The 26106-nt window shown below is 37.9% G+C and overlaps 2 protein-coding genes across 3 annotated transcripts in view; one reads left to right on the top strand and one right to left on the bottom strand.

The window, feature by feature from the left end:
- The window catches only part of LOC123865596 (dynein light chain roadblock-type 2-like), a 23500-nt gene extending 3584 nt beyond the window's left edge, over positions 1-19916 (bottom strand). Inside the window, exon 1 of the mRNA XM_045906737.1 lies at positions 19885-19916. Coding sequence (XP_045762693.1) covers positions 19885-19887 — 3 coding nt within the window. The 5' untranslated portion in view covers positions 19888-19916. The remainder of the gene's footprint in view (positions 1-19884) is intronic.
- LOC123865591 (guanine nucleotide exchange factor rei-2-like) lies at positions 18831-26106 on the top strand. Of its 2 annotated transcripts, XM_045906719.1 has the most exons (10): positions 18831-19029; positions 19524-19715; positions 20128-20313; positions 20530-20651; positions 22623-22804; positions 23040-23215; positions 23471-23690; positions 24103-24250; positions 24582-24733; positions 24803-26106. In XM_045906719.1, exons 1-9 carry the CDS (start codon positions 18979-18981, stop codon positions 24709-24711), a joined length of 1407 nt encoding a protein of 468 aa, XP_045762675.1. In that variant the 5' UTR covers positions 18831-18978; the 3' UTR covers positions 24712-24733; positions 24803-26106. The 2 variants fall into 2 exon arrangements, with proteins under 2 accessions (XP_045762675.1, XP_045762674.1); XM_045906718.1 differs by having other exon boundaries at positions 24582-26106.

The following is a 26106-nucleotide window of genomic DNA, read 5'->3' as shown; positions in this document are numbered from 1 at the left end:
TTTTATTGGAGTTGATTTCATCGCACCCGTAACCAACCTCAAAGCCTTTGCCTGGATTATATCCAGCTTTTTAACTGCAGTTTTATTACCAGGATGTAATAAGAATGTTCCATAGTCTAAAACACTTCTTATTAAAGCATTGTATAGCAGTCTCATTGTAAAAGGATGAGCACCCCACCATACTCCTGTAAGACACCTTAAAATATTCAAATTTTTCTCGCATCTTAATAAAACATATTCCCAATGTGGAATTCCAGTAAGTTTAGAATCTAATATTACACCTAGAAATTTCGCTTGATCTTTAACTGCTAGCGGAATTCCATTGTAATTAATATGAGGAGATGGTAGATTTCGCTTCCGAGAAAATACTACAACAGAGCTTTTAGATGGTGACAAATCTAGACCATTATTATGTAACCAACATTTTAAGGCATTTAACGCTAAGTTTAACAACTCACTAACATTATCTAAGGATGGCCCAGCAACATACAAAAGCAAATCATCTGCATATTGAAGCACATTTGCATATCTATTTACAGAAATGTCCAAATCGTAAGTATAAATGTTATATAAAATAGGGCTCAAAACAGAACCTTGTGGCAAACCCTTCCACACAGTTCTATAAATAAATTCATCTTCGACCGAATCTAGCGAATACTTTATATATCTTTCGTACAACATATTTACAATAAAATTAATTAATAAGTTAGGAATATTCAGGGCAAGCAATTTATGTTTTAGAATTGAAATATTTACATTATCGTAGGCGGCTTTTATGTCCAGGAAGGCAGCAACCAATGACTCATTTTTAGAGAAGCTTAGTCTTATGTCTGTGGTAAAAATGCTTAAGCTGTCAATAGTACATTTACCTTTCCTAAAACCAAACTGGTTCCTCGATAATAATGTATTATGTTCTAAAAACCATTCCAGCCTGATTTTAATAAGGTGTTCAGCAGTTTTAGCTAATACTGACGATAATGCTATTGGTCTATACGATGTTGGATCTGAACTCGGTTTATTCGGCTTCCGTAATAAGATCAAAGTTTGGGACCGCCAGGATTCGGGGACGATACCCGCCATCATAACGTTGTTGATCAAAGAAAGGTAGTACCTGAGACCATTGTCGTCAAGATTCGATAAGAAGGAATAAGGAATCCCGTCTTCACCTGGTGCAGAATCTTTAGTCGTTGAAAGTACGCCTTTCAATTCGTTAAGTGTAAATGGCGAATTTAAATCTACATTATAATTATTAGACAATATGGGCGTGGGACAGGCCATGGGACATTCAGGTACATAAGGAGGACCCAAACGATCCATGACTTGCTCTGCTAGAACTGGAGATATTTTATTCTGTTGGGAATCTTTAAATGCAGATCTAAACCTTCTTATATTTTGCCAAACAATTGATGGTGAAACATTAGGACTTAAGGATTTACAAAACCTGTGCCACCCTTCATATTTTTTTACCCGAAGTAGCTCCTTAGTAGTATTAGCAATTTCTAAGTAACGCTCAAAATTGTCATCAGTCATACTTTGGCAAAATTGCTTCTCTGCTACTTTTCTTTGTTTAACTGCATTAGTGCATTCTACATCCCACCATGGTGGTGATGGAATAAATTCCATACCACACCTTTTTACAGGAAAAGTTTCATTTGCAGCTTCAATTAATATTGTAGATAATGCTTGTGAGCATTCTAATATGTTAGAGTGACTAATTTCTGGTAAATTATTGATTTTCTTTTCTACAGCTACACTATACAGACTCCATTTAGCGTCTATCAGTTTATGTTTTATGCGTGGCTGTCTTACATGTTTTGGAGGTTTTTCAAAAGGGAAAGTAATGATTAAAGGGTAGTGATCACTACCACCAGTAGATTCAGCGGGAGACCAGATGAGAGATGAAGCAAGATCAGGAGTGCAAATGGACAAATCAGGAGCACTAGGTGGCCGTGCCAACCGAGTGGGAGACCCAGTATTCAAAATGCACAGATTATGGGAGCTTATTAAATCTAACAACTTTTCTCCATAGAAGGTTGATGTGGCACAACCCCATAATTCGTGATGAGAGTTAAAATCCCCTAAACATAAAAATGGTTTCGGTAAAAAATTAAAAATTTCACTAATTTTATTAAATATATCATTATTAGGACGAGAGAAATATACAGATACATAACATATACTATTTACAATAACTGCAATAACAGACAAGTTATCGCTATGTACAGGAAGAGTGATAGGTGTGAATGTCAGAGTATTTTTGATGAGTATAGCCACTCCACCATACCCATCAGGTCTGTCTTCCCTGAGACAAACATACCCCGGCATTTTGAATAAAAATTCCTTTCTCAACCATGTCTCTTGGAGACAGATGAGAAAAGGATCATGTTTATTTATGAGATGTATTAAGTCTTGTTTTCTACTGTTGAGACTCAAGCAATTCCACTGAATCACTCTGGCTCTGTGATCCATTATTATTAGATATTTGATATAAGGCTTCAATTACTGTGGCAACGTGGGACGGTGTAACTATATTCGATTGTGATAATAATTGAATCAATATTTTAATAATGTCTGCCATTTTCATGTTATTATCAGTATTGTTATTAAAATTAAACTTCTGTTTAGGTAAAACAGGATCTCTTATTATTTCTGAGTGGGCAAAGTGGTCATAGCCTTTGTTAGGCTTTGAGGGTAATCTTGGCTTTGCGAAGACTGTTTTTTTATATGAATGAGGCACTGAGTTTGAAGTGGATGGAATGTTGGATTTTTGAGGACCATGTATATCCTGTGGTGGAGAGGATGATACAGGTGTTGAAAACAAAGCTTCAGCATATGACATGTTTGAAACTGGTGGATGCATTTTAATTGCTTCCATATAAGAAATACAACTTTTGCTCATGGTTTCTTTAATTGCTCTTTGTCTGTTATGTTCTAAACATTTTTTATTTATAGCTTGATGCGTTCCCTTGCATAAGCAACACCGGTAATCCTCCTCTTCCACCTGACAAGTATCACCAGAGTGCCCTTGGGTACATTTATAACACTTTGGCACTGACCTGCACTGATTTTTCACGTGGCCAAAACGGCAGCACCGGTAGCACTGCACAGTCGGATAAATATACAATTCAACAGGTAAAGCCGTGTAACACATGTATACCCGGGTAGGTAAAATTTGGCCATCAAAGGTTATTATTACTGTCCCAGTACTAATGAATTGGTTTGTATCATTCACAACGATTTTTCTTTTGATCCGCCTTATTTTAATGATTGGACCACAACCAAGTGGAACACTCATGTTAAGTAATACCTCTTCTTCGGACCAGTCATTAGGTACACCTTTTACTACACCCATGCGTGTGACATTAAAAGTAGGTATAAATGCCCTATATTTTGCGGATTCAAGAATTTTGTTTGTCAAGAAATTATTGGCATCCAAGTAGGAAGAAAAAGCCATACTAATGCGATTCCTTCCTACCCGTTTCAAGCTTCCGTTCACAACACCATTGAATTTATTATGTTTTAAAAAGCGACCAAAAGTTATAGGATGCAAAGTTGTTGAGCCATCACTATTTTCGCATTCTTTTTGTATATGCACTACATATGGGGCACTATCGGATTGTTGGTAATAAGTACGGCCAATTGGCACTCGAGTTGGTAGTGAGGAGGTTCCATTATTATCGGTGGGGTTTGTAGATTCAGTAGGGTATGTCGGATTTGGGTTAGCCTTGTTATTATTACTATTATTATTAATTTCAAACTTGCAATCGCAACTGTACTGTTCTTTTCCATCTCTAGTTTTTGTTTTCCTTTTTCGTTTATTACATGTTAAACAAATGCGTGAGAATATTTTCCTTTTAAGAGTTTTGTCGACATTGGACACGACAGATGCATCAGTGTCCATTGACGACTCAACCGCTGCTATTAGTATATCCATTTTTGATGTATTATCCAATGATCCCGAAGGATTTGACCCCCCTGGATCGGGGGGCCGGATGTCCATAACGTTGAAATTTAAACTATACTAAATTTTAAAACTTACCTATATATACAGCTATCTACTATGAAAATGTCACTAAAACTACAATATTTACACTATAAAACAACACCAATCCCTTTCCAAATTGTATTAAAAAATTAAAGGAAGAAAATTTCACGTCCGCTTATGTACGCAGTTTCCCGCCCTTTTTCACAACTGACTTTTCTAGCTTCCAGGCACAGACAATAAACTACAGATAATTAAAGACAATTTTTAGAGTTCCGAACCCCGTACAAAATGGTAAATGGAACCCATGGTGCGAATTTTATAAATTCTGACGAACTAAGAAAACTCTTAGTAACTTTTATAGCTATCAGCATAAAACTTGGAATAGTTTTATTTATTAGTCGCCAAACGAATTTTTAATTAAGCATGCAAAGTTTGTAGTACGGAACTCTCAGTACGCAAGTCTGACTCGCACTTGGCCAGTTTTTTTTTTTTTTTTTTTTTTTTTTTTTTTAATCTGTAAAATGTTGATTTGACATTGTCATTGACATTTTGTTTTTTACCATAGATTAAAAACAACTTTTGTCCTGTCGCAAGTGGAAAAAGCTATTGTTTGATGCGAAAAAGGGCGGGAAACTGCGTACATAAGCGGACGTGAAATTTTCTTCCTTTAATTTTTTAATACAATTTGGAAAGGGATTGGTGTTGTTTTATAGTGTAAATATTGTAGTTTTAGTGACATTTTCATAGTAGATAGCTGTATATATAGGTAAGTTTTAAAATTTAGTATAGTTTAAATTTCAACGTTATGGACATCCGGCCCCCCGATCCAGGGGGGTCAAATCCTTCGGGATCATTGGATAATACATCAAAAATGGATATACTAATAGCAGCGGTTGAGTCGTCAATGGACACTGATGCATCTGTCGTGTCCAATGTCGACAAAACTCTTAAAAGGAAAATATTCTCACGCATTTGTTTAACATGTAATAAACGAAAAAGGAAAACAAAAACTAGAGATGGAAAAGAACAGTACAGTTGCGATTGCAAGTTTGAAATTAATAATAATAGTAATAATAACAAGGCTAACCCAAATCCGACATACCCTACTGAATCTACAAACCCCACCGATAATAATGGAACCTCCTCACTACCAACTCGAGTGCCAATTGGCCGTACTTATTACCAACAATCCGATAGTGCCCCATATGTAGTGCATATACAAAAAGAATGCGAAAATAGTGATAGCTCAACTACTCTGCATCCTATAACTTTTGGTCGCTTTTTAAAACATAATAAATTCAATGGTGTTGTGAACGGAAGCTTGAAACGGGTAGGAAGGAATCGCATTAGTATGGCTTTTTCTTCCTACTTGGATGCCAATAATTTCTTGACAAACAAAATTCTTGAATCCGCAAAATATAGGGCATTTATACCTACTTTTAATGTCACACGCATGGGTGTAGTAAAAGGTGTACCTAATGACTGGTCCGAAGAAGAGGTATTACTTAACATGAGTGTTCCACTTGGTTGTGGTCCAATCATTAAAATAAGGCGGATCAAAAGAAAAATCGTTGTAAATGATACAAACCAATTCATTAGTACTGGGACAGTAATAATAACCTTTGATGGCCAAATTTTACCTACCCGGGTATACATGTGTTACACGGCTTTACCTGTTGAATTGTATATTTATCCGACTGTGCAGTGCTACCGATGCTGCCGTTTTGGCCACGTGAAAAATCAGTGCAGGTCAGTGCCAAAGTGTTATAAATGTACCCAAGGGCACTCTGGTGATACTTGTCAGGTGGAAGAGGAGGATTACCGGTGTTGCTTATGCAAGGGAGCGCATCAAGCTATAAATAAAAAATGTTTAGAACATAACAGACAAAGAGCAATTAAAGAAACCATGAGCAAAAGTTGTATTTCTTATATGGAAGCAATTAAAATGCATCCACCAGTTTCAAACATGTCATATGCTGAAGCTTTGTTTTCAACACCTGTATCATCCTCTCCACCACAGGATATACATGGTCCTCAAAAATCCAACATTCCATCCACTTCAAACTCAGTGCCTCATTCATATAAAAAAACAGTCTTCGCAAAGCCAAGATTACCCTCAAAGCTTAGCAAAGGCTATGACCACTTTGCCCACTCAGAAATAATAAGAGATCCTGTTTTACCTAAACAGAAGTTTAATTTTAATAACAATAGTACTGAAAATAACATGAAAATGGCAGACATTATTAAAATATTGATTCAATTATTATCACAATCGAATATAGTTACACTGTCCCACGTTGCCACAGTAATTGAAGCCTTATATCAAATATCTAATAATAATGGATCACAGAGCCAGAGTGATTCAGTGGAATTGCTTGAGTCTCAACAGTAGAAAACAAGACTTAATACATCTCATAAATAAACATGATCCTTTTCTCATCTGTCTCCAAGAGACATGGTTGAGAAAGGAATTTTTATTCAAAATGCCGGGGTATGTTTGTCTCAGGGAAGACAGACCTGATGGGTATGGTGGAGTGGCTATACTCATCAAAAATACTCTGACATTCACACCTATCACTCTTCCTGTACATAGCGATAACTTGTCTGTTATTGCAGTTATTGTAAATAGTATATGTTATGTATCTGTATATTTCTCTCGTCCTAATAATGATATATTTAATGAAATTAGTGAAATTTTTAATTTTTTACCGAAACCATTTTTATGTTTAGGGGATTTTAACTCTCATCACGAATTATGGGGTTGTGCCACATCAACCTTCTATGGAGAAAAGTTGTTAGATTTAATAAGCTCCCATAATCTGTGCATTTTGAATACTGGGTCTCCCACTCGGTTGGCACGGACACCTAGTGCTCCTGATTTGTCCATTTGCACTCCTGATCTTGCTTCATCTCTCATCTGGTCTCCCGCTGAATCTACTGGTGGTAGTGATCACTACCCTTTAATCATTACTTTCCCTTTTGAAAAACCTCCAAAACATGTAAGACAGCCACGCATAAAACATAAACTGATAGACGCTAAATGGAGTCTGTATAGTGTAGCTGTAGAAAAGAAAATCAATAATTTACCAGAAATTAGTCACTCTAAGATATTAGAATGCTCACAAGCATTATCTACAATATTAATTGAAGCTGCAAATGAAACTTTTCCTGTAAAAAGGTGTGGTATGGAATTTATTCCATCACCACCATGGTGGGATGTAGAATGCACTAATGCAGTTAAGCAAAGAAAAGAAGCAGAGAAGCAATTTTGCCAAAATATGACTGATGACAATTTTGAGCGTTACTTAGAAATTGCTAATACTACTAAGGAGCTACTTCGGGTAAAAAAATATGAAGGGTGGCACAGGTTTTGTAAATCCTTAAGTCCTAATGTTTCACCATCAATTGTTTGGCAAAATATAAGAAGGTTTAGATCTGCATTTAAAGATTCCCAACAGAATAAAATATCTCCAGTTCTAGCAGAGCAAGTCATGGATCGTTTGGGTCCTCCTTATGTACCTGAATGTCCCATGGCCTTAACCCCCATATTGTCTAATAATTGTAATGTAGATTTAAATTCGCCATTTACACTTAACGAATTGAAAGGCGTACTTTCAACGACTAAAGACTCTGCACCAGGTGAAGACGGAATTCCTTATTCCTTCTTATCGAATCTTGACGACAATGGTCTCAGGTACTACCTTTCTTTGATCAACAACGTTATGATGGCGGGTATCGTCCCCGAATCCTGGCGGTCCCAAACTTTGATCTTATTACGGAAGCCGAATAAACCTAGTTCAGATCCAACATCGTATAGACCAATAGCATTATCGTCAGTATTAGCTAAAACTGCTGAACACCTTATTAAAATCAGGCTGGAATGGTTTTTAGAACATAATACATTATTATCGAGAAACCAGTTTGGTTTTAGGAAAGGTAAATGTACTATTGACAGCTTAAGCATTTTTACCACAGACATAAGACTAAGCTTCTCTAAAAATGAGTCATTGGTTGCTGCCTTCCTGGACATAAAAGCCGCCTACGATAATGTAAATATTTCAATTCTAAAACATAAATTGCTTGCCCTGAATATTCCTAACTTATTAATTAATTTTATTGTAAATATGTTGTACGAAAGATATATAAAGTATTCGCTAGATTCGGTCGAAGATGAATTTATTTATAGAACTGTGTGGAAGGGTTTGCCACAAGGTTCTGTTTTGAGCCCTATATTATACTATATATAGCTCGATTACCACTCACTGACTCACTGACTCACTCATTGACATAATTGTTCTCCTAGAAAGAGAAGGAAAATGATATAGTGATGTAGGGGAGATGTGTTCGGATTCGGGAACCCTCTGGGGAAAAATTATGACATTTCAGAAAAACAAGATGGCGGCCGACGTGATTTTTGCAGCTCCGTTGTTTTCCAACCGATTTCGTTGAATTTTGCAATCTTTGAAGAAAATAGTAAACGATTAATGGGAAATGTCGAAAAAATTGAAAAAACAAGATGGCGGCCGAACCGTAGCGTTTTCAAAATTTTGATTTTTCGACCCCGAACCGCGGCGCCACAGATCCAAAACGGGGTAGTCGAGGATAATTATTTTTTCGTGTTTCGCCCACGATTATCCTGTATTTTGACAAAACGGGAGTGGTTTTAAAAAATTCAAGATGGCGGCTGTCGTGGCGGCCGTTTTGTTCGAGGTACGAAAAAACGCAATTTTAAAAGTTAAATATCTCAAAGTTGGCAACATCGGAGCGATTCGGTTTCTATGAAGCGGTTGTACGTATAGACTCGAGGTATAGATCGGTGGGAAAAAATTACCCCATTTTTAGGGAAATTTCAAGATTTTCGGGAAATTGTAAAAAATCGAAATACGCACTTTTAGCAAAATCCGAGTATGAGCGATTATATGTTTTGCTCGTACAAATGACATTTGGGTATTTTTGTCACCGAAGACTGGCAACACTGGAATTTATCAAAGAAAAAGTGATTTTTGGCATGGTCTTTTTCACGGTATCCCCTTTCGCGTGGGTGCGAGCGAGAGGAAAGATTGAAACGTCATCGGGAGCGGTATATCCTGTAGTTAATAGGAAAATTATGAAACCGTGTAAAATCTTTCTGTGAAACGAGTTGGCGGCCATTTTGTATTTTTTTTCATTTTTCGAAATTTTGACCACATTTTTGAGGCAGTTGGCAACATTTTGGAAAGTCAATATGTATGAATCGATTGTGTATCTCGGCTGGCAGTATGGAGATATGCAACCGGTGTTGCCACTTTTGGGGAGATTTTCGAGATTTTCAACTAAGAAACTCCTGTAAAATTTTGTATGAAAAATTTTTTTTTCACTGATGGTGTCGTATAGAAAACAAAAAGTTAGTAAGCCAAAATTATGGAGACAGCTGATGATTGAGGATTTCGGAGACGGGTAAAGGGTCCGCTTAAGGTATTGAAGATAGGTGGGGGGTGCTCGAGCAAATGTCATTCATGACGTCATCCAATTGCCAAAAAGCTGAAAAAAAATTCAAAATGGCGAAAAAAAGATGGCCGCCATACAAATTTCGCCGGCGGCCAGCTCGGAGGGTATAAAAGATGGAGGTGCGGTTTCTTGGCAAAAGAGGATCAGGATCCAAAGGTTTACTCGATGAATAGAAAAAAAATTCAAAATGGCGGAATTTAATTTTCCATACATTTTGTATGGTGAAAATTGAATGCCTCATTCTCCTAGAAAGAGACGGATAACGATACGATAATGTAGGGGAGATATGTTTTGGTGCACGATATGAGTAGGGAAAAATTATGACATTTCAGAAAAACAAGATGGCGGCTTATATGATTTTTGCAACTCTTTTGTTTTCCAACCGATTTCGTTGAAACTCGCAATCTTTAAAGAATGTAGTAAACGATTAATAGAAAAAGTGGAAAATTTGGAAAAACAAGATGGCCGCCGTACAAATTTCGTCGTTGTCTATCTCGGAGGCTATAAAAGATGGAAGAGTGGTTTCTTGGCAAAAGATGATCAGGGTCCGAAGGTCTACTCGGTGAAACGAACTCTGCATGCTCGCGGACCACTTTAGTGGTCCGCGCACCCACGCACCCTACTAAATTATTATCCTAATTTACAAAAAAATAATATGGATATCGTTTTCAGGGTTTTTCAGGGTGCTGATTTTGATAATGACATTTATTTTCAAATCCAAGATGGCGGACTTACATTTTCTACAAAAAATAGAAATGCCTGTCATTTTATGGGTTTTTTCGGGGTGAATTATGTATCTTAATAAATCAATTTGGTTTTATATAATAAAAAAGTTAACCTTACCACGTCACGCGAGCTGCTTTAGCAGCTCGCGCACCGAGCAAAAGCTAGTTATACTATATATAGCTCGATTACCACTCACTGACTCACTCACTCATTGACATAATTGTTCTCCTAGAAAGAGAAGGAAAATGATATAGTGATTTAGGAGAGATGTGTTCGGATTCGGGAACCCTCTGGGGAAAAATTATGACATTTCAGAAAAACAAGATGGCGGCCGGTGTGATTTTTGCAGCTCCTTTGTTTTTTAAGGGACTCCGTTCAAATTCGCAACTATTAAAGAATGTAGTAAACGGTTAACAAAAAATGTGGAAAAAATTGGAAAAACAAGATGGCGGCCGAGCCGTAGCGTTTTAAAATTTTAGATTTTTCGACCCCGAACCGCGGCGCCACAGATCCGAAACGGGGTAATCGAGGATAATTATTTTTTCTGGTTTCGCCCACGATTATCCTGTATTTTGACAGAACGGGAGTGGTTTTTAAAAATTCAAGATGGCGGCTGTCATGGAGGCCGTTTTGTTCGAGGTACGAAAAAACGCAATTTTAAAAGTTAAATATCTCAAAGTTGGCAACATCGGAGCGATTCGGTTTCTATGAAGCGATTGTACGTATAGACTCGGGGTATAGATTGGAGGAAAAAAATTACCCCACTTTTAGGGAAATTTCAAGATTTTCGGGAAATTGTAAAAAATCGAAATACGCACTTTTAGCAAAATCCGAGTATGAGCGATTACGTGTTTTGCTCGTACAAATGACATTTGGGTAATTTTGTCGCCGGAGACTGGCAACACTGGAATTTATCAAAGAAAAAGTGATTTTCGACACGGTCTTTTTCACGGTATCCCCTTTCGCGTGGGTGCGAGCGAGAGGAAAGATTGAAACGTCATCGGTAGCGGTATATCCTGTAGTTAATAGGAAAATTATGAAACCGTGTAAAATTTTTCTGTGAAACGAGTTGGCGGCCATTTTGTATTTTTTTTTATTTTTCGAAATTTTGACCACGTTTTTGAGGCAGTTGGCAACATTTTGGAAAGTCGACATATATCAATCGATTGTGTGACTCAACCAGCAGTATCGAAATATGTAAACAGTGTTGCCACTTTTGGGGAGATTTTCGAGATTTTCCCCAAAATCTCCTCCTGTAAAATTTTGTATGAAATTATGTTTTTTCACTGATGGTTTCGTATAGAAAACAAAAAAAAAATCGAGGAAAAATTTGGAAATAGCTGATGATCGAGGATGTCGGAGACGGGTGAAGGGTCCGCTCAAGGTATTGAAGATAGGTAGGGGGTGCTCGACCAAATGTCATTCATGACGTCATCCAATTGCCAAAAAGCTGAAAAAAAATTCAAAATGGCGAAGAAAAGATGGCCGCCATACAAATTTCGCCGGCGTCCAGCTCGGAGGGTATAAAAGATGGAGGTGCGGTTTCTTGGCAAAAGGTGATCAGGATCCGAAGGTCTACTCGATGAATAGAAAAAAAATTCAAAATGGCGGATTTTTTTTTCCCATACATTTTGTATGGCGAATATTGAATGTCTCATTCTCCTAGAAAGAGACGGAAAACGATACGATAATGTAGGGGAGATGTGTTCGGGTAGGGGAGGCGAGTAGGGAAAAATTATGACATTTCAGAAAAACAAGATGGCGACCGACGTGATTTTTGCAACTCTTTTGTTTTCCAACCGATTTCGTTGAAACTCACAATCTTTGAAGAATGTAGTAAACGATTAATAGAAAAAGTGGAAAATTTTGGAAAAACAAGATGGCCGCCGTACAAATTTCGTCGGTGTCTATCTCGGAGGCTATAAAAGATGGAAGAGTGGTTTCTTGGCAAAAGATGATCAGAGTCCGAAGGTCTACTCGGTGGAACAAACCCCGCATGCTCGCGGACCACTTTAGTGGTCCGCGCACCCACGCAACCTACTTTATTAACCTCAACCACCCCGTTTTTACAAAAAATGATATGGATGTCGTTTTCAGGGTTTTCCAGGGTGCTGATTTTGATAATGACATTTATTTTGAAATCCAAGATGGCGGACTTACATTTTCTACAAAAAATAGAAATGCCTGTCATTTTATGGGGGTTTTCGGGGTGAATTGTGTCTCTTAATAAATAAATTTGGTTTAATATAATAAAGTTAATCTTACCACGTCACGCGAGCTGCTTTAGCAGCTCGCGCACCGAGCAAAATACTAGTTATACTATATATAGCTCGATTACCACTCACTCACTCATTGACATAATTGTTCTCCTAGAAAGAGAAGGAAAATGATATAGTGATGTAGGGGAGATGTGTTCGGGTGGGGGAGTCAACTGGGGAAAAATTATGACATTTCGGAAAAACAAGATGGCGGCCGTCGTCATTTTTGCAGCTCCTTTGTTTTTTAAGGGACTCCGTTCAAACTCGCAACTATTAAAGAATGTAGTAAACGGTTAACAGAAAATGTAGAAAAAATTGGAAAAACAAGATGGCGGCCGAGTCGTAGCGTTTCAAAATTTTTGATTTTTCGACCCCGAACCGCGGCGCCACAGATCCGAAACGGGGTAATCGAGGATAATTATTTTTTTTGGTTTCGCCCACGATTATCCTGTATTTTGACAGAACGGGAGTAGTTTTTAAAAATTCAAGATGGCGGCTGTCGTGGCGGCCATTATGTTAGAGGTACGAAAAATCGCAATTTTCAAAGTTAAATATCTCAAAGTTGGCAACATCGGAGCGATTCGGCTTTTATCAAGCGATTGTACGTACAGGCTCGAGGTGTAGATTGGAGTAAAAAAAATTACCCCATTTTCAGGGAAATTTCAAGATTTTCGGGAAATTGTAAAAAATCGAAATACGCACTTTTAGCAAAATCCGAGTATGAGTGATAACGTGTTTTGCTCGTACAAATGACATTTGGGTATTTTTGTCACCGGAGACTGGCAACACTGGAATTTATCAAAGTAAAAGTGATTTTCGACACGGTCTTTTTCACGGTATCCCCTTTCGCGTGGGTGCGAGCGAGAGGAAAGATTGAAACGTCATCGGAAGCGGTATATCCTGTAGTTAATAGGAAAAATATGAAACCGTGTAAAATCTTTCTGTGAAACGAGTTGGCGGCCATTTTGTATTTTTTTTAATTTTTCGAAATTTTGATCACGTTTTTGAGGCAGTTGGCAACATTTTGGAAAGTCAGAATGTATGAATCGATTGTGTATCTCGGCTTGCAGTATGGAGATATGCAACCGGTGTTGCCACTTTTGGGGAGATTTTCGAGATTTTCAACTAGAAAACTCCTGTAAAATTTTGTATGAAATTATTTTTTTTCACTGATGGTGTCGTATAGAAAACAAAAACTTAGTAAGCCAAAATTATGGAGACAGCTGATGATTGAGGATATCGGAGACGGGTGAAGGGCCCGCTTAAGGTATTGAAGATAGGTGGAGGGTGCTCGAGCAAATGTCATTCATGACATCATCCAATTGCCAAAAAGCTGAAAAAAAATTCAAAATGACGAAGAAAAGATGGCCGCCATACAAATTTCGCCGGTGTCCAGCTCGGAGGGTATAAAAGATGGAAGTGTGGTTTCTTGGCAAGAGATGATCAGGGTCCGAAGGTCTACTCGATGAATAGAAAAAAAATTCAAAATGGCGGAATTTATTTTCCCATACATTTTGTATGGCGAATATTGAATGTCTCATTCTCCTAGAAAGAGACAGAAAACGATACATTGATGTGAGGGAGATATGTTTGGATGCGTGATATGAGTAGGGGAAAATTATGACATTTCAGAAAAACAAGATGGCGGCCTATATGATTTTTGCAACTCTTTTGTTTTCCAACCGATTTCGTTGAAACTCGCAATCTTTGAAGAGTGTTGTAAACGATTGATAGACAAATTGGAATAATTTGGAAAAACAAGATGGCCGCCGTACAAATTTCGTCGGTGTCTATCTCGGAGGCTATAAAAGATGGAAAAGTCGTTTCTTGGAAAAAGATGATCAGGATCAGAAGGTCTTCTCGGTGAAAGAATCTCTGCATGCTTGCAGACCACTTTAGTGGTCCGCGCACCCACGCACCCTACTTTATTAACCTCGACTACCCCGTATTTACAAAAAATGATATGGATGTCGTTTTTAGAGTTTTCCAGGGTGCTGGTTTTGATAACGACATTCCTTTTCAAATCCAAGATGGCGAACATGCACTTTTAACAAAAAATCTGATATGGGTGTCGTTTTATAGGTATTGCAGAGTGAATTGCGTATCTTAATAAATAAATTCTGTTTAATACAATATAGTAAAACCTAACCACGTCACGCGAGCTGCTTTAGCAGCTCGCGCACCGAGCGAAACACTAGTTATACTATATATAGCTCGATTACCACTCACTCACTGACTGACTCATTGACATAATTGTTCTCCTAGAAAGAGACGGAAAATGATATAATGATGTAGGGGAGATGTGTTCAGGTGGGGGAGTTGACTGGGGAAAAATTATGACATTTCGGAAAAACAAGATGGCGGCCGACGTGATTTTTGCAGCTCCTTTGTTTTTTAAGGGACTCCAATCAAACTCGCAACTATTAAAGAATATAGTAAACGGTTAACAAAAAATGTGGAAAAAATTGGAAAAACAAGATGGCGGCCGAACCGTAGCGTTATGAAAATTTTGGTTTTTCGACCCCGAACCGCGGCGCCACAGATCCGAAACGGGGTAATCGAGGATAATTATTTTTCTTGGTTTCTCCCACGATTATCCTGTATTTTGACAGAACGGGAGTGGTTTTTAAAAATTCAAGATGGCGGCTGTCATGGCGGCCGTTTTGTTCGAGGTACGAAAAAACGCAATTTTAAAAGTTAAATATCTCAAAGTTGGCAACATCGGAGCGATTCGGCTTCTATGAAGCGGTTGTACGTATAGGCTCGTAGTATAGATCGGTGGGAAAAAATTACCCCATTTTTAGGGAAATTTCAAGATTTTCGGGAAATTGTAAAAAATCGAAATACGCACTTTTAGCAAAATCCGAGTATGAGTGATTACGTGTTTTGCTCGTACAAATGACATTTGGGTATTTTTGTCACCGGAGACTGGCAACACTGGAATTTATCAAAGTAAAAGTGATTTTCGACACGGTCTTTTTCACGGTATCCCCTTTCGCGTGGGTGCGAGCGAGAGGAAAGATTGAAACGTCATCGGGCGCGGTATATCCTGTAGTTAATAGGAAAATTATGAAACCGTGTAAAATCTTTCTGTGAAACGAGTTGGCGGCCATTTTGTATTTTTTTTAATTTTTCGAAATTTTGATCACGTTTTTGAGGCAGTTGGCAACATTTTGGAAAGTCAGTATGTATGAATCGATTGTCTATCTCGGCTGGCAGTATGGAGATATGCAACCGGTGTTGCCAGTTTTGGGGAGATTTTCGAGATTTTCAACTAAGAAACTCCTGTAAAATTTTGTATGAAAAATTTTTTTTTCACTGATGGTGTCAGATAGAAAACAAAAACTTAGTAAGCCAAAATTATGGAGAAAGCTGATGATTGAGGATATCGGAGACGGGTGAAGGGTCCGCTTAAGGTATTGAAGATAGGTGGGGGGTGCTCGAGCAAATGTCATTCATGACGTCATCCAATTGCCAAAAAGCTGGAAAAAAATTCAAAATGGCGAAGAAAAGATGGCCGCCATACAAATTTCGCCGGTGTCCAGCTCGAAGGGTATAAAAGATGGAAGTAGGGTTTCTTGACAAGAGATGATCAGGGTCCGAAGGTCTACTCGATGAAAAGAAAAAAAATTCAAAATGGCAGAATTTATTTTTACATACATTTTGTATGGCGAATATTGAATGTCTCATCCTCCTAGAAAGAGACAGAAGACGATACATTGATGTATGGGAGATATGTTCGGATGCGCGATATGAGTAGGGAAAAATTATGACATTTCAGAAAAACAAGATGGCGGTCTATATGATTTTTGCAACTCTTTTGTTTTCCAACCGATTTCGTTGAAACTCGCAATCTTTGAAGAATGTAGTAAACGATTAATAGAAAAAGTGAAAAATTTTGGAAAAACAAGATGGCCGCCGTACAAATTTCGTCGGTGTCTATCTCGGAGGCTATAAAAGATGGAAGAGTGGTTTCTTGGCAAAAGATGATCAGGGTCCGAAGGTCTACTCAGTGGAACAAACTCTGCATGCTCGCGGACCACTTTAGTGGTCCGCGCACCCACGCACCCTACTAAATTATTATCCTAATCTACAAAAAATAATATGGATTTCATTTTCAGGGTTTTCCAGGGTGCTGATTTTGATAATGACATTTATTTTCAAATCCAAGATGGCGGACTTACATTTTCTACAAAAAATAGAAATGTCTGTCATTTTATGGGGGTTTTCGGGGTGAATTATCTTAATAAATCAATTGGGTTTTATATAATAAAGTTAACCTTACCACGTCACGTGAGCTGCTTTAGCAGCTCGCGCACCGAGCAAAAACTAGTTTTATATAACATTTATACTTACGATTTGGACATTTCTGTAAATAGATATGCAAATGTGCTTCAATATGCAGATGATTTGCTTTTGTATGTTGCTGGGCCATCCTTAGATAATGTTAGTGAGTTGTTAAACTTAGCGTTAAATGCCTTAAAATGTTGGTTACATAATAATGGTCTAGATTTGTCACCATCTAAAAGCTCTGTTGTAGTATTTTCTCGGAAGCGAAATCTACCATCTCCTCATATTAATTACAATGGAATTCCGCTAGCAGTTAAAGATCAGGCGAAATTTCTAGGTGTAATATTGGACTCTAAACTTACTGGAATTCCACATTGGGAATATGTTTTATTAAGATGCGAGAAAAATTTGAATATTTTAAGGTGTCTTACAGGAGTATGGTGGGGTGCTCATCCTTTTACAATGAGACTGCTATACAATGCTTTAATAAGAAGTGTTTTAGACTATGGAACATTCCTATTACATCCTGGTAATAAAACTGCAGTTAAAAAGCTGGATATAATCCAGGCAAAGGCTTTGAGGTTGGTTACGGGTGCGATGAAATCAACTCCAATAAAATGTCTTCAGGTAGAATGTTGTGATCCGCCCTTATATCTAAGGAGACAGTTCCTTTGTGATAAATACTTTTTCCGTACATTACAGCTAAGTTCTCATCCTTTGTTTTTAAAGATACGTCAACTTGCTTATCAGGTTGATACCGGTAACTACTGGACTAATAGAGATTCTCCATGTCTTGTAAACAGTCTTAGAAAATATGAAAGTTTGGGAGCTCCCACTCATCGAAGTATTATTCTTCCTCTATACCAACACAACTACAAGGGTCTTATTACTGTCCCGGAAATTAAATTCGACATAGGATCCAAATTAAAAAATAACCCTAACTCAAAACAGGAATTTATAAACATTCTCAATGATAAATGGCCTGACTGGCATTATGTGTTCACGGATGCATCTAAACATGAGGATAAGAGTTGCGTTGGCATTGGGATCTATCATTCACAATATAAGGGTATACAACAAGTTAAACTTCCACCTGAAGCTTCTGTTTACACGGGTGAATGTTATGGTTTACTTAAAGCTTTAGAATATGTTTTAATTTTAAAGATACCAAAAACAGTCATATTCTCTGATTCCTGCAGTGCTCTAGAAGCTATCAATAGATTTCCATTCAAATCCCATAAGCAGTCTTCAATTGTTTTTGGCATTAGAGATCTTTTATATAAGTGTTCACAGAAAAATTGTGATGTTGTGTTGGCTTGGGTTCCAAGCCATGTGGGCATTCCCGGAAATGAAAGAGCTGACCAATTGGCAAATGAGGCGATACGTGTTGGAGATACTGTTCCATTCACCAATTATTGTTCTGATTTGATAAATTTATCCAAAGTATATTTGTATGAAGCGTGGGATGGGGTATGGAGTAACGATGGTTCAGTAGGTAAACATTATAGAAAAATTCAGACGTCCATTCCGAGGAAACCATGGTTCAGCCAGTTAGTTTTCTCAAAAACTGTTACTTCTATTCTGTGTAGAATGCGCCTGGGTCATGTATGTACCCCGGCGCATTTACACAGGATGAAAATTGTTCCCGATCCTCACTGTTCCTGTGGGGAGTATGGGGATTTGAACCATGTTTTCTTTGCATGCACTCTATATGATCGAACTGACTTTCTTGCTAATCTCGAATCATTGCACATTCCATTTCCTACATCTATATTATGTTTGTTATACACAAATTCATTTAATGTTTACAAAGTTTTATCTTTGTTCATAGAACATAATGATATCAAGATATAGTTAATGTATAGTTACTTATATTATATTATTATTTATGTATATGTTTAGATATATGTATATTATGTAATTATTTTAAAAAAAATCCTTTTCCTTTCCAATTCCAAATCCCGATTTTTCATTATTTTATACATAATATATAGTTTCCCTAACTTGTAATTATAAATACAAACCTGACATTGGCTAATCTATGTAAAGCCAGAGGAGAAGAAAAAAAAAAAAAAAAAAAAAAAAGCTATTGCTTTGTGTTTAATTTTACGCTTAAAATTCGCGTTTTAGCGATGGCGATGCGGTGTTTGGCTGGACAAAAGCAATAAAACTTAATTTAAAGCTTTACTTTGAATGTAAGTTTGGCAAAAATGTGTATCATTTGAGAGGACCATGAGCGAAGGCGCCGCAGAATGCACGGAAAAGCTAGATCCCAGGGTCCAGGTAAAGATAATCGATATAAAAGACATACGATACGAACAATTAGCTTTTTTGTATGTATGCGGTTGTCAGGAGGATATCATGCTCAAACACGGAAGAAACTATCACAGCTTCTTACAGGAAACATGATTTGTTGAAAAAAACTTTCGATTCTAAATAACGTAGTCTTAGTACCTACCTACACAGTATTTACCGCTAATTGAATAGTCATTAACTATTATTAGAAACTAAACTTTATGAAATATCTTAGTAAATATATAAAATGTACATATTTTACTAGATAAGCACTTTAATAATTAAATACTGTATTCAACTACAATATAACATCCTAAAAAAAATCACCAGATAATACCTATAGGTACTTACCTAAAAATAAAGTAGCTTTTAAGTATGATTAGTTTTAATGTGGTACATTTCAAATATGATAGTAAAATAACTACTGGTAAAAGATGCTTATATTAGTTAATATGCATAATAAATTCATTTGTCTCGTTTAGATTGAGCTAGAGCGCCTGAACACAGCAACAGATGAAATCAACCGCCTTGAAGTTGAACTGGATGAAGCTCGGCTTGCTTTCCGTCGGCTCTTGGCAGAAGGGCACTTGAGGATACAGCAGCTCACAAAGAAACTTGGAACAAGTGTGCACAAAGCACGGCCATATTATGAAGCCAGATTCAGGGCCAATATTGTGAGTAGATTTCTTCGTTGCTTAATGAATAATTTATTAACTTATACAACAAACTTCACAAAGCTAAAATGGCCTAGAGATAAGTTGACAGATCTGAAAATCAGTTTGAATGTTTTGTTATTTTTATCAAATAATTTGATTTCTATAATATATTATGTACTTTATTTACCATTTTTATTTGTAGTTTCAAATATTATGATGCCTGTAATTTTATTGAAATTTGTCAAAATCAGTTTCAATAACACTTGCATTTATATTAGTAGTGCACCAATATTTATGTAATTAGTGCTGCTAAGCGCATGCACGTCATGTCACATACAAGTGTACGATTTTGTCTTGACTTAAAAATATAAATACCTTCCTTTGCCTTTCTCGAATTTCATAATAACTCCCTTGAATTGAATTATTCTAGACCTCACAAGAGCTTCATGCAGCTAACCTTGCATACGACAAAGCGAACAGCGCCCACGCGGCGGCGCGGGAAATGGTCTACTTGGCAGAGCAGGGCCTGGCGAGACTGGCCGAGGGCTCCGGGGGCCTCACCCTGGACCCCGCCTGGCAGGAGATGCTCAACCACGCCACACATCGCGTCAACCAGGTGACAATACTGCACGATGCGTTCTGAGCACTCCTTGGTCTAATATTTACTTAGAATGAGATATGTTCCAAATATTACGCTTACATATTGCCTAGATTTGATTTAATTCAGAGTTTTGTCCATCCTGTAAACCTACACTTGTCTTTAAGCCCTTCTGTTACGAAACCCTCGGCTAGTCGAGCGTGCGTAATGGGTGTTACGGATTTTTTGGTAAAGGCGGAGTCCGAGCGCGCCTCGGCCACGGTGACGCAGCGCTCGAAGGCGGCGGCGCACCGCGCGGCCGCGGCCCTCGTGCAGCAGCTGCAGAACGGCCTCAAGCGACACATCGCTAAGTCCAGGTCAGTTATTTTACTTCATACGCTTTATAGGCTTCAATCAAGTGCAAACTTACCTAAAAGTAGGAGATGACGCAGCCTTAGGTGGAGTGCGCCTGCCTAGAACGTGCCTATTCACTTTTCTTTGGACAGTAACATTATAGCTGTCATTATTATACTATATTCGGAATTTAAAAAAAAATAACCGGCCTGTAAGCGCGTGACGTAATTCATTAAATCACATCACACTAATATTATAAAGGAGAAAGTTTGTATGTGTGTGTATGTTTGTTATTTCTTCACGCAAAAAATACTAGACGGATTGGGCTGAAATTCAGAATGGAGATAGATTATACCCTGGATTAGCACATAGACTACTTTTTATCCCGAAAAATCGAAGATCCCACGGGAATTTTAAAAAACCTACATCCACGCGAACGAAGTCGCGGGCATCAGCTAGTCTGGTCTAAAGCCGAAAACAAACTATGGGACGCGTTCGTAAGCCGCTACTGATATGTCGTTACTGTGCACAGTCGTTAAGGACGCGGCTTGCGAGATATCTCTCGGAGGTTTAAGCGGATAAGGCTACATCGGCGGACTTCCGAGCGCTCAAGGTTATATCTATAACTTATGTCCCACAGTCGGACCTCCAAAAATTGTATAAGTTGTATTTTGTCAATATTTTTCATTTTCACAGTTTCCACAGTTGAATGTACTATGTATCATGCAGATACCTATAAGCCGCGGCTTACGAACGCGTCCCTTAATATTATCATTATAATTTGTTTACGCCTTTATCGTGCATTAATGTAGCAAGATTTATGACAAAAAATCATCATGCTGTGCACATCCTTTACAATAGTCGATATATTTGCGCCCGAACGCGACGAGGCACGGGCGCGACAACTAATTTGAATAACTTCATACAATGTTATAACTACAATTTTATCAACTGCAACCATCCACAATCTTTTCGAACTTAATGAATAATTTTCTCATCTTCTAGTTTCTGCATATTTTCCCCTCATTTCTTAGTAGTGTAGTATTAGAGCTTGTAATCTATCTAACATGTATATATCGTCCGCCGACTTCGCTTGTTTAGTTGCACTTATCTCTTTCAGGCACGCCGCCGCCCGCCGCATCACTTTTGGTACATGATTTTTCTTTTATTTATTAGTACTTATACTTTACTATTATTTTGCCTCTTTTTATGTAAATGGCTAGAAACTTGCATGCTCGCTACCTCATTGTATTAAGAACATTTTAATAAATACATAAAGCCTAAAACACAACTACATTTTGTTACACTAGGATCTATGAAGGAGGAAGAAAGAATCCTTCCTCCTTCATAGATCCTGATTAGGTCCATAGATGATTATTTTGTGGGCTCAGACTAGGGCTCGTTTGTAGCTCATGTAGCATGAGTTTTTGTTTATGTAATACATTATCGCCATTACATCATATATGAATACACTTTTTGATTCAATTTTTTTGAATAAATAGCTTTGACTTTGAAGCATGAAACCCTAAAGCACAAAACAGCACTTAACAATCTGAATACCTTTATATTACACAGTTCCTTGTTGACTGAGCGAAGTGAGTTCTCTTGGATGAACTTGTCTGTCCGTCTGTCAGAGCTTTTGGAGAATGAATGCACATGGCTACTTCACAAGTAATATTATGTGAATTGTATATTAGTAACCCCAAGCTGAACAAGTACTAAAATTAGTCAAATGTACATAAAAATATACTTTTACTCTCCAAGAGAAAGTAGAAACTAAGTAGTCTGAACTCTTAGTTTGGGGCGAATTTGTAATACATATGTGATAATAGATTACCTTCACGCATTGTGTTTCAGGCTTAATCCAAACCAACTTTATTTTTATTAAATATCATGCACGATGAATGTAACATTATTAACGCACTTTTGATGCATAAAACTTGTATGTATTTTTTTGGTCCTTTGAGCCGGATAAGGTGAAAGTATTCTTTCAGGCCGTACTTTGAGGAAAAGGCTCGTATAAACTCAGCGCTGGAAGCCCAGAAGGCTCGCATTCAGACCCTGGAAGAACAAGTGTCTGATGCCAAGCAGAAATACTCGTCTGCTCTCAGGAACTTGGAGAGGATATCAGATGAAATACACCGACATCGATCGAGAAGACAGTCCACTAGGAATGGTGAGTTACTTTCAAATAAATATATTATCTAACTTGGTCAGATTTCATCGTTGGCTAGTTACCACCTACTGGCAAAATTGTGCCGCCAAGTGAATAGCGTTCGGGTATAAGCCTCATTGTAACCAATGAGTATAAAACTCCATACCCCTTCCAGGTTAGCCATGTCAGATTGCAGTTACGGGCTATCTTTTCTTTGTCACAGCACATTGGACAGATACCTGTTTATTGATTTTAGATGTGGATCGTTCAACAATCACGGACACCGCGAGCGAATCCAACGCCAGCGAGACTCTGGAAGAGCTCTGTGCACATCACAACCATGAAAACGTGCGCGAGTGGTTGCGTCGCGCAGATAGAAGCGATCCTGACACTTGGACTGAGATCGATCTGGACTATTCTAGTCCGGAGGAGGTAAGATTCTCATCATCGGGATTATTTGGCTGGCCTACCTGAGGTACGGGATGAGGGGGGCAATATAGTCATGGTATTAGCAATAGAACTGGACTAAGTATTATGATTGAAAATGTGCGTGAGTGGTTGCGTCGCGCAGATAGAAGCGACCCTGATACTTGGATTGAGAACGATCCGGACTATTCTAGTCCGGAGGATTTTCAAGGCAGCCTTTTTTTTCTAAGTTCTAATGTATATTCGTAATTTACTCTTCAGATAAGTTTCGAAAAATGCTCTCTCCGACCTCGTTCAACCCCAGAAAAATCATCACCCCCAAGTCCGATGGAAACCAAAGTATCAGCGGCTTCGCCGAGACGCATCATCAGGACTGGAGACAGGAGCGCGGCCATACGAGCTGAGCTAGAGAGAGGGAGACGGCAGAGTCTAGACGCCCTGTTTCATGACACGGGGGAAAAGGTCAAGGAGATGTTCCAGGGTAAGTCTGAGAGGAATGAAAGTGGCTTCCTTCAGGGTGTACCATCAGGACTGGAGACAGGAGCACGGCCATACGAGCTGAGAGCTGAGAAAGAGGGAGACGATAGTCTAGATGCCTTGTTTCATGACACAGGGGAAAAGGTCAAGGAGATGTTCCAGGATAAGTTTATGACACTTGAAAAAGTCGACATGTTCCACGGTTAGTTTATGACACGGGGTAAATGTCATGATGTTCTGAGATATGTTTATGACATGAAGGAAAAGGTCAAGCAAAGGTCAGCTTTTAAAGCTCAGCTTCAAAAACTTGTAAAATTGACAGTGATTAAACTAAATTGCTGAAAGCACATCATCTCGTGTGAAACGTTTTTAATGAAATAATATGAATGGGTTTGTACATCGATGTTCTGTACCAGGTCTCTCGCTGTTCGGCGAGCGGCGCGGCTCGGGCTCCGCCCCGCGGACACCGCGCAGGTCTTCGCCTCGCTCCCGGAGGTCTCCCGCGCCTGATGGGGCGTCATCCACTTCTGACGAGAGATACTCTGATACTGACAGCTTAACTAGGTTAGTACGGCTTTAACTGTCAAATGTCTTGGTGTTATAAGTTTCAACGTTTCCAATAATTCTTATGACTTTCACATTTCATAGCACGCTGCGCCTCCACCAATTACTGAAATATCACGAAGATCATTTGACACTAAGTGTCAATTTTTATTCCCGAGTGGCTCGGCGCGCTTCAAATCGGCGCAAAAATTAACTGTTATTTTGTATGGCAAAACTCTTATACTCATATACCCTATATGTCCAGTACAGTGGTCCGAATCCATAGGACACGAAGTCTCAGTTTGGGGCGAACCAGTCCACTTATACTATAAATTATAAATTATTGTTCCAGTATGGAAATGCTGACCGACGACCAGATAGCATCGCTGATGTTGGACGCTCAACTGGAAGCCGTGTGCGAGCGTCTCGCCGGCGTCGTACGCATACCGCGCTCCCCGCACTCCCCCGAAGCTCGATATTGAACCTTAAAATCTTATGATTAAGGTACAAATTACTATGAAGTTGTTTTGGTTGCCTGAAGATCGATATTGAACCTTAAGGACTAAGTTTAAGGTACAATTTTCTGTGAAGTTGTTTGAAGGTTGTTTTAGTTACTGAAGCTCTGAACTTTAACTGCGCATGTTTACAGTTCAATTTACTATGAAGTCGTTTATAAACCTTATGAAATGGTAAAAAATGTATTAAGAAGTAGCAAGAATGCTATAAGATATTGAAACTTGGCTTTTTATGTTTAAGTACAATGTACTATGAATATGGTTGAAAGTTGCTTTGGTCATCTGAAGTTACATATGGAACTCCTTATGGTTAAAGTATAATTGACCACAAACTTGTTTGAAGTCCTTTTCGGACGGGACCGTAAACTTTGTGTAATGATAAAAAGTTAAAAACTAAAAAGGCGTATGTAGGAAGGAGTAGCAAGAATGCTATAATCACCTGAAGATATTGAACCCTAATTGCTTAGTGCTTATGTTAAAAGTACAATTTTTTGTGGCTGTGGCGTGTGTCCCGTTTATGCTGACCCTAAAGTTCCATGACCCCAGGGTCTCAAAATATAACAAATGAGAAATAACTGTAATAGCTTATTAGGACCTGAATTATATTAAGTTCTTCATACGGTTTGCTATAGAACTCTTGCCATAGTTAGATGAGTAAAGTACACAACTTTGTTCAATTAGAGAAACTGCATCAAGAGAAGAGTAGAGAAACTGCACAGTAAAATATATTTTAAATCAGATTAATATTATAATAATTGACCACAAAGCTAGTGCTCATTAATTTTGCTTAGGTACTGAATTATGTGTATAAGATGTATATTTAATTTTGCAAAATTTTACATGCTAAATTCCTCCTAGTTCCTTAAAGAAAACTATAATTAATTAAAAGAAACTGAAATTATAATTTATATTAATGAAAACGTAGTAACTACTTTGAAAATTGAGATATTTTGAGTTTACTGATTTTAATGAATAAAAAGGTAAAACAAAATTAGTTATAAATTATAATGATATTAGACAAATTAATAATAATTGAAAGGAATTGAGCGCTTATATCAATTACAGTAAGATTCACATTAGCTTTTACACTAGCTTAGAAGATCACTTGCAATAAAATGATAATAAAACTGTGTGTGCGTCTATGTTTAGATTTGCTAAGTGCTTTAGGATAAATAGGCCTATATGTATACTATAAATAGAATACGTAATGTGGCAAAGTTCAATCGGGTATTGAGAACACTCTTTTTTTGAACAGACTACTGTATGTAGTAACATGCTAAGCTTTCGCACATTTTTAGGGTTCCGTATCTCAAAAAGAAAAAGGAACCCTTATAGATCACTTCGCTGTCTGTCTGTCTGTCA

Source organism: Maniola jurtina, chromosome 5 (genome assembly GCF_905333055.1).
Source record: "Maniola jurtina chromosome 5, ilManJurt1.1, whole genome shotgun sequence".
NCBI lineage: Eukaryota > Metazoa > Arthropoda > Insecta > Lepidoptera > Nymphalidae > Maniola > Maniola jurtina.
This window is presented reverse-complemented; position numbering and strand designations above follow the sequence as displayed.